Source organism: Pygoscelis adeliae, unplaced genomic scaffold (genome assembly GCF_000699105.1).
Source record: "Pygoscelis adeliae isolate BGI_AS28 unplaced genomic scaffold, ASM69910v1 Scaffold412, whole genome shotgun sequence".
NCBI classification, from domain to species: domain Eukaryota; kingdom Metazoa; phylum Chordata; class Aves; order Sphenisciformes; family Spheniscidae; genus Pygoscelis; species Pygoscelis adeliae.
In genome coordinates this window covers 724,990-734,511 of record NW_008824190.1, presented here as the reverse complement: position 1 = coordinate 734,511, position 9,522 = coordinate 724,990, and the positions used below count along the sequence as shown (strand labels likewise).

The following is a 9,522-nucleotide window of genomic DNA, read 5'->3' as shown; positions in this document are numbered from 1 at the left end:
GAGCATCTCCCCCTGCCCCCTAATCCTCAAGTGGTCTGTCCAGAAAGGTGACCCCACCACAGAGGTCTTGTCCAGAAAGGTCTGGAAAGGACCACCACAGAGGTCTGGACATCATTGTCGCCGTGAGGTGGTTGCTGACATTCAAGGGCAATCATCAAGTCTGTGAGAAAGATGTACAACGTGTGAGAAAGCTGTATGACAAATGTGTAAAGGAAGAGGGGGGAGATTCTCTGACTTCAAAGAACAGGAGCTTTCGGAGTCCTGGAACAGCTGCAGTGCAGAGGTGAAACTTGCCGGGGGTGGCTTTGCTGGGTGTCACTTGTGCTGTGTGTGCTAATTCCAGGCACCCTCACGTTCACAGCGGAGTTTGAATTTCTGCCAGGGAAGAAGTATTATTCCACTCCCAGTACGTGAAGCCAGCAGAGTGGGAAAATCCCGTGCCTGCAATAAACACGTACTCGTGTGGTTGGAAAGGCACGGGGGGTGTTAGCGGCGTGCGGGTGAAGCTTTGTTGTATTCTCTTGGGAAATAAGCTTTTGAAAAAAGCTTGTTCTGTTTCACAGTAACCTCTTGTGTGGCGGCTGCTCCTGCCCAGAAAGGAGTAAATGCTAACTCTGTTGCAGAGACTCTAGAGCACGAGGGTGCAGGAAGGGCAGCGGTGATACAGCAAGGCATCCTTGCCAGTTTTAACTTCAGCGTAACCTCTAACTCAGTCCTGTTTCGAACTTCTGTCACTAGTCTTCGAAGTGTCTGAGAAGCGGTGCGTTTACCGGTGCGTGTTTTCACAGGTCCCTTCGGGTCTCTTCATCCCCAGCATGGCGGTGGGTGCTATAGCGGGCAGATTGCTCGGGGTAGCCGTGGAGCAGCTGGCCTATTACCACCACGACTGGGCCATCTTCAGCGGTTGGTGCAGTCAAGGAGCTGACTGCATCACTCCTGGCCTCTATGCAATGGTTGGGGCTGCAGCGTGTCTAGGTAAGCAAGATGTCCTTTGAAGTCCAAGCTGCGTTTTGGGCCTTGGTTGGCCATGTGAAGAAGCGTACTAGTGAAAAGCTGCTGCTGTTCTCGCGGTCCGTAGAAGCTGGCTTCATCTCAAGAACGGGAAACTTTGTAGTAGAATATGCAACGTGTTTCTCATCCTGTTTGCATTCTTTTGCCAGCACTAACCTATCGTTGGACGTGACAGGTTTCACTGGGGAGCCTCCTGAATAGGCAGCTAGAACACATGAGACTGGCCAGGGACTTCAGATTTTCCTGTGGAATCTTAATTCTTTTTACTTCCCGTTCTGGCCTTAAATCTTATGACGCAACTCTTCTTTCAAGCGCTCTGTTTTTTGGTAACACTTCTTCCGCTTGGCTGAATTGGAGAGATTGAGTGCACGTGACTGAGCTTCACTTTCACTGTAATTCCCAATCCTCTCCTTCACAGAATAATATGTTTAACTCTTAAGGGACTACTTTACTGTATCAGGAGAAACTCTCATTTCAGGAACAATAAAAGCATGCTACCAAAACCCATCGTTGGTCTTTTTAAAGGGGATACACCTTCTTGTTTGCACGTAACTGATGAAAAATAAATACGGTTCCACTTCATGAACTGTTCTGTTTACCACTGGACAGTGCTAAAGGATATGTGTCCCTTTAGGAGATGGTTATTGGAGCAAAACTCCTCTAAAATATTTGGGAGTAGCTTTAGGACTTGAATCTCAAAAGCATAATTAAAATGTGCTGAGACAAAATGCTGTTATAAAAAAAATGATGTTGATATTTAAGACCACCCATCTGTTTTCTCTTGAAATGGCTCAACTCTTTTAGTGTTGAAAACCTACAAAAGTGTAATGAACAGTAGTCAAAATGTCTGGCTGAAAGCCAGCAAACTTGAAAGGTAAGTTGTCTGAAGCCCTTGCTATTAGGGGAGTTAATGCTAGTAACGGGAGGATGTCAGGATGACACTTGCCTTTTGCGTACAGCCTGTCAGGTCGCGTTTCGTGAATCTGCCTATGGAGGTCTGTGTAAGGCCCTTCTGTGGCACGGCCAGACTATTTTGCAGCTAGCTAAGTAACATGAGAGAAAGTTAGCTGTCTTTTAAGGTTGCTTCGGAGTTCAGGGGAAAGACCCATCAAAAATGTGTAGCAAACCCTTGTAAGCCAGCCCATGGCACGGTATTCTGGAAGGGACGGATGGTTTCAGTACTGCGTTCTGCTTGTGTTTGGCTTCCACTGCAATGCTGAATGTGATGTAGGAGTCCAACAGTACAACCTCTTGCTGATACAAGACCTTCTCTAGATGCGTTGGCAGAGGACAGCTGTAGCAAACCTCAGAACAGCTCTCCTGCCTGGAAACGCCCCAAATTGCCTGTTCATGTCATCTGTCTTCCTGTGTTCTGTTTGCAGGTGGGGTGACCCGAATGACTGTGTCACTAGTGGTCATTATGTTTGAGCTCACTGGTGGGCTGGAATATATCGTTCCTCTGATGGCAGCAGCCATGACCAGCAAGTGGGTGGCTGATGCCATTGGGCGGGAAGGCATTTACGATGCCCATATTCGCCTCAATGGATACCCTTTCTTGGAAGCCAAGGAAGAGTTCTCACACAAGACGCTTGCGATGGATGTAATGAGGCCACGGAGGAACGATCCTCCTCTGACTGTCATCACTCAGGACAGCATGACCGTAGAAGATGTTGAGACCATCATCAATGAAACCACGTACAGTGGCTATCCAGTGGTGGTGTCACGGGAGTCCCAACGGCTTGTTGGATTTGTCCTCAGGAGAGACCTCATCATTTCAATTGGTAAGAGGCAAGATACTGCATAGATAAATTGTGCTGTCAGAGGCCTTAAATGGCACCAGCTGTACTTTACTTGATGAGTTTAAACACCCGGTAGCAATGGTGGCTGCGCTCACTGGCGCCTGCATCTCCATCCCCAAGCAGCATGGGGTCTGCATGCATTGGGTGCGAAGGACAGCGTGGCTTGCCCGGTGCAATTGGTATGGCTCTGCTGAATTCGTAAACCTTAGGGCACGGTTGTGAAGCATGAGAATTCTTGCCAGCAAGAACTAAGGCTTCCTGACTTTGTGGATGACTGGACGTGGAAAACTTTCTTAACTGTTAATGTCTCAAACCTTATTTTATTTCATTAAGGAAGAAAGTCTGGGTAGTCCATGTACTGAATATTGGGTCACTTCTGAGGTGGTGCTGTCAAACCTATAAATACCGATACTGATGTTAGTCTTCCATCTCTCTTCACCACTGAAAGCCAGCCTGGTCTTTCACTCGTTTCACTTGTGCGTTGGTGGTTGTGAGGCAGGTGGTGTGCGGTGCTGGCAGGACTTGGTAAAAACTGTCCTGGCATCGCTCAGATGCAGCTTCCATCTGTGGTGAGAGTTGAGCTCCTTCGGAAACAACATTGTCATATCACAATTTAGGGCACGTTTAGGTTCCTCTTGCTCTCCGGTTTCTTAGAAACCTGCAAGTGCTGTTTCCCAGCATGAGACCCGAGTGGAAGTTCTGGTCCTGTTGTCTCTTGCTGGCTTGGGTGAGACAGTACGTCTTCTCTTGATGAAGCAGGAGAAATCTAGGGTTGAGGGGTACACGGGCATATGTAAGTCCTTAAAAATTGTGCCTGCACTGGAGTGAAGATTGGGCATAAGGGTACCAAGCCCCGCACTCTCATGCAAGTTGGAGCCCATACGGTTTGTGTCCAGCTGTAGCTCAGACTCCAGGCGTCTGCGCTGAGCGTGGCTGAGCTGGAGTTGCTCACACAGTTCCTTACGCTGGCACCTGGCAGAGTTCGTGCAAGCCCCGTGGCGAGCTGGATGGGAGAACTGATCCAACCGAAAACACATCTCCCCTCCCTGCTCGGTTAGTTCCTGCAGGTCAGTCCCCTCTTCTGGCTCTCGGGGGGGGCACATGGATGCTGGCGCAAGGGAGCGGGTGAGAGCACGCTGGCTGGGAGCGGGGTGGCAGTTACCTTGGACAAAAGCAGAAAGTGATCGTGGGAACAGCGTGGTCATGGAGGATTGAAGACGTGTGAGCTCTGCGGTGGTGTTCTCCAGCACGTGGCTGAAGGCACTGTCTTACCTCAAGCTTGATGACTTTCTGTATGGGTGAAGGCTTGGTCCTGAGCTAGCTTTGTCCCACGGCAGAGCTAGAGTAGTTTTTATCATTAAGTTGCCTGCAGCAATGAATCAAGCCCGTGTGTTCCCTCTCTCTTTTAAGGTAAGCTTTCAGTGTCAGTTTTAGGATGTGCGATACAGTCTTTTGGAGCACGTGAATATTGCTCTCGTTCTCCTGATAAGTGTCTGGCCAAATGCTTGTGCCAAGATGGAATGAAATACAGAAAAAAGTGCACTATCATATTATAATTATGCGCGTTGCCTTCCTCTGTAAGGCTGCTTTGTGATATGGCCATGGATTCTTGCATTTGTGTTATTCTGAACCTCCAGGGACTCGTTAAGAGTAGTCTTTTCCCCAAGATATGCACAGTAATGCACTGTTGTGTGCCACAGGACGGGATTTAGCTTTTGATGGCCAGCTCCGAATATCCAGTCTGGTGTTTGGGCTGCCAGGCTAGCTAGCCCCTTCCCAATGGGTCTTGGAATGTAAATATCAAATCGAAGCTGCAATGTGGCAGATACCCAAATTGCCCGTGTAGCGGGAGTGTAATGCACCAGTGTAAATATCTGACTGATGGCAAGCACTTAACTTGTTTTCTGTTCTTGACCCTAGTCACGGGCGTGGAGCCTGAGCCAGCAGGTTAAGTGCTTAAAAATACTTCTTTAGCTACTCTGCATGGGACCCGAATCGGTGACCGATAAAAGTACGAAGCATTTTATCTACTTCCTCTTAAAACTGGGAAGTTAAATGCAGGTTCTGGAGATCTTTACATGGCCAGAGCAAAATGCGGAGATGCGTGGCAGCCTTAACGTTAGGCAAAGCGTGTGCTCATCTCGCCCCTGGGGCGGAACTTTGGAGACCTTAGAGGTTATGATGTAGTTATTAGAAGACAGGGTGGAAACATATCGCACCCTCCTTGGGTGCCTTGAGAAACAGCGCCGGTGAAGGCAAGGATTGGAGTTTTAAGACCATCCCAATGTGGGCAGAGGAGAGAAAAGGGTATGCTCCTCAGTTTGGAAAAGGAAAGGAGGGATGATATTTAATCAAATATTTCTTCTTCCAGAAAATGCCCGGAAGAAGCAGGATGGGATTGTGAGCACTTCAGTTATTTATTTCACCGACCACTCTCCTCCGCTGCCTCCAAACTCCCCCTCTATGCTGAAACTCAGGAGCATCCTGGACCTCAGTCCTTTCACAGTGACAGACCAAACACCTATGGAAATCGTCGTGGACATATTCCGCAAGCTGGGATTGCGCCAGTGCCTGGTTACTCACAACGGGTAAGAACGCTGCGGGCAGAGCCCTGGAGACCCAGGATTGCCTGTAGACCTGAGTCAAAACCTCCTCTCCTTCGAGTGAACAAAGGGCTCTGATGTGTAGAGCACTGAGCATCAGCTGGAGCAATTGTTATCTGGAAAAAAGCAATTGTGAAACCCCTGAGCCTCTTTCCGTTGAAGCAGTAACGTAAAGCCTGTAAGGTGAAGAGACAGCTCCATAGGGTGATGGGTCTCTAAAACTGATGCAAAGGGCTCACGGCCTCCTCTCAAATCTGGCCGTGTGTGTCATGTAACCACTTGAATTTGCTTTGGTGTCGATCAGAAACAGCGTGTTTGGTGAGGTGGGAAGGAATGAGGGCAAAGATAGAAACGGAGCGATCCGTTCCCTGAAGTGTGGCACCAGCAGGCGTTCTCTCCCTGTCCCCCGCCGTGGTGCATTTGGACCAGCCGATCTTTTCCGCTCCTGGCAGACAGCTGCGTTGCTCAGCATCGCTCCCCAGCAGACGCTCTGCCCAATTCCCTAGTTCCTGGCATGCCTTTCAGCACTATGCTTTTTGAAAGCATAGCTACTGAGAGTACTAGGACTTAAAATGCAGCACTAGACATTCAGGTTGATCTTTTCGGAGAAGGTGGGTGTTAATAATTAATTATTATTTGTTTTCTGGTTATAACCTCCTTACCTTTTTCAGTGTAAAATACTGATAGAGCTTCTGTTGGGGCTTGTGAGCGCCACGCTTTGTGTCAGCGCTGTGATCCAAAAAGGCACTTCAGTTAAAAGTGCCCGACGTGAAGCTATGCGAGAGCAAGGATGCCTTCTGTGGGTGTTGATGCACTAAAAACGTGTTTTCGTTTTTCAGGAAGCTGCTCGGGATCATTACCAAAAAGGATGTATTAAAGCACATTGCACAGCTGGCTAACCAGGACCCAGATTCTATACTCTTCAATTAAAGGCAGACTAGTAGGTATTGTGTGTTCAACACGAAAGAAACTTTATAGAAGATCCTGGATATACTTTCCTATTTTTATTGAGACCATGGAACTGTTTTCAGCGTTTCCTTCCATGGAGCTGAAGAAGATAATTTTTTTTCTACCAGATAACCAATTGCACTACATAATCTGTGGAACATAATCTTCTTTTTAGAAGAAAAAAAAGACTTTATTTACGTTGCTTTTGTGAAGTTGCATTGGAAAGATTCCATGAAGGAGTAAAAGCAAAATGCTATAGAATTACATCTCCTCTTCTTATTTTATTTGAACTCTTGTTACTAACGTGGGGAGGAAAAGACAAGGTCTATACCTTCAGAAATTTTGAAGGAGAAGGATGATTTTGCACACGGCATTCAGGCGGTGGCAGAAAGATAAAGTTGTAACTCAGGGGTGGTGTATTCCCAATTAGCCAGTTGGTAAAAATAAGAACCTTGTAAAGTCAAAATAGGGGAGGGGGGGGGAAAGCAAAAGGGGGGGGGGGGGGGGGGGAAATGGCTAGCTGGGGATGTTTTGCTGAAAGAAGGAAAAAAACCCCACAAAACCAAAACCCCCAGCAGACCGCATCTCCTTAGAATTGGGCCCAGTTTCTGATTGGGAAGAAGCTTATTTTGATTAATCTTCTGTGAATGTATTTAATTACTCTGACGCTGCCTTGCCAGGAGAACCCCGAGGAGGAGGCAGAAGGAGTTAACAGTTGTATTCTCGTCGTGATCCCTTTTTCAGATCTATGCCTAAGGATTTCTCCTCCTTCGTTTCCCTCGAGCATGTAATTAAAATCGCAAAGGCTGAGTCCTAAGTTATTGCCCCGCCTTTACTGCACTTCCCAGTAAACTCTGATCATGTTAGATATTGCACAACTGACCTCTTCCTTGATCAGCAGTGTCTTAGGTGGCTGAGGATGTCCTGCTGGAGAGCCCTGCGCCCGGGACGTTTACGTGGATGCGTGTGCTGTTCCCTGCTCCTCTCCTCGGCCCCGCACCCGACTCAGGCCCGGATCCTGGCTCTGGGATTGGCGACACTGCCACTTTACGTACGTGCACCGCTCGGTGTCTCTCCTTTTGCCAACAACTATGCAATAAAGCCCTTCCTGACCACTGTCAGCCAAGTAACTCGTTCCACGTCCGTGCCCCTCAAGTCCCTGACCCAGAACTTATCAAGTTATTGTCCTGTTAATAAAATTGTGACCGTTTACTGGAATTTTGAAGGTATACGAATGCTTTCGGAGGTTGATGTTGTTCATCGTGGCTTCAGTCTGCAGCGGACGTTGTTTTACGGTCCGTGGCTGAGGCGCGGCGGTGGCAGCGGAGCTTCCTCTCGCCTCTGGCTCACCACCGAGGCTGCAGGAGGGAGCCGAGCTGCTGAGTAACGGCCAAGAATTCAGGAGTGGGGGCTCTGACGCTGCTTCCTGACGGACAAATCTCCGGCTGTTGAGCAGGTGTTGCACTTCGCACAGCCGCAGAGGCCGTGGTAACAACTCCCCTCGTCCCTGCCCGGGCACCCGCAGAGCCAAGGCTGAGGCTTGGTGGCGGGAGGTGATGGGTTGTCCGTGTGAGGCTGCTGCCGCTGCCCCTGATAAACCTGTTCTGTGGGGGAGTGGGGACTCCTGGCTAGAGCTGGCTGGAATTTTGGTCAGTCTTGAGCTCTCTCAAATATAAACAAACTCCTCATCTCTACTTGGAGCGGAAGGCAGCTTATTTATTTTCCAAAGCCATCCAACAGGGAGTACCTGCTGCCGCTGCTTTAACCTGGCAGTGAGGTGGTGATGTCTTGACTTCTTGCATAGCTTAAAGCTGAATCAGACCGAGGTGTTACCAATGGATCAGATACCTTCTGCTTAGAAAAGAAATGCCTTGACTTTGTCTGTGGTGGTTTTGTACAGAGGGAGGTGGTTGCTGAGTTGAAACCAAGACCGCAGCGCGCCCGTGAGTCGCTCACAACTCATAGAATCATAGAATCATTAAGGTTGGAAGAGACCTCCAAGATCATCGAGTCCAACCATCAACCCAACACCACCATGCCCACTAAACCATGTCCCTAAGCGCCTCATCTGCACGTCTTTTAAATACTTCCAGGGATGGTGACTCGAAATGCTTAGCTTTCTGCCTTGGCCGTGGCTGTCGGCAGGCTTTGTGTGGTGGCAGCAGAAGCTTTGCCTACAAATGCTTTTTTGTCCTCTTTGGAGGGGCTTGTCCCCCTCTCGCCAGATGGATGCTGTGCGAGTCTGGGTCTGAGTCCAGGGAAGAAGCCGCCTTCGTCCACTTCCCTGGGGGCTCCCTCCAGGGAATGCCTGCACTGGAAGAGGCCAGGATGGCCATCCCGTGCCTGCAGGCTTCTCTTCCCTGTGGCATGTTTGGGACACCAGAAAGGCACAGCTTTTTTCCACTTTTCTGCTTACCTTACAATACGCAGGAGGGCTCTAGCTTGAAAAATACGGTCCCTGCTTCAATTAGATCCGCAATACCCGAGAGCCTGTTGCTCTCATCCTTGTGGGAAGGCTGCAGTAGCCCGGTGCCAAGGTAAGGGCAAGAGGTGCCGAAAGGGAAACCCGTGAGCATCGCAGCTGGCGGGTAGGTTATCCCAGATGCTCTGGGGGAAGCGGCAGGGGAGGGGGCACGCGGCGGGAGGGGGCCCGCAGCCGCTCTGCCGTCTGGACGTGGGAGCACTGGAAACACAGGGGAGCTCGGGGCAGGAAACACCTGCCCAGCAGCGCAGGGGCTACACCAGCAGGCAAGCTCCCGGCTCCGCGGCAGCCATCGGCGTGCCTATCACGTGGCTTTTTTTTTTTTCTTGCATGGGAGAGGTGTCCTTGGGAGGCTGGCCTGAGAAAATCCTGCGCAGGAAGGTGGGAGTGTGGGAAAACACAGCCCCTGGCTTTGCGGGAAAGCCTGGCACAGCTGGGCTTTAGAGAGGCTCAGTCCTTGGTGCGGGCGGGATTTCGAGTCCTCGCGATGCCAAACCAAACATGGTGATGATGGGCAAGTAAAAGAGAAACGTTGCAATGGTACAAGACCTTTCTTTGCCCCTTGCTTGAGCAGATCTCTCCACTCTTGCTTCTTTTTAATGTGGAAACTGATCATTTTCCTGCGAACGGAGATGCACGCTTTAATGGCTGGAGGTCTGGGACGTGGGGGGGAGGTGGG

General features: G+C 49.6%; 1 protein-coding gene across 1 annotated transcript in view; it reads left to right on the top strand.

The window, feature by feature from the left end:
- CLCN5 (chloride channel, voltage-sensitive 5) overlaps positions 1 to 7,574 on the top strand; it is a 40,809-nt gene extending 33,235 nt beyond the window's left edge. Inside the window, exons 10-14 of the mRNA XM_009334694.1 lie at positions 789 to 975; positions 2,394 to 2,792; positions 5,182 to 5,398; positions 6,253 to 6,353; positions 7,263 to 7,574. Of these exons, the coding sequence (XP_009332969.1) occupies positions 789 to 975; positions 2,394 to 2,792; positions 5,182 to 5,398; positions 6,253 to 6,343 (894 nt within the window). The 3' untranslated portion in view covers positions 6,344 to 6,353; positions 7,263 to 7,574. The remainder of the gene's footprint in view (positions 1 to 788; positions 976 to 2,393; positions 2,793 to 5,181; positions 5,399 to 6,252; positions 6,354 to 7,262) is intronic.
- Positions 7,575 to 9,522: the final 1,948 nt, after the last annotated feature.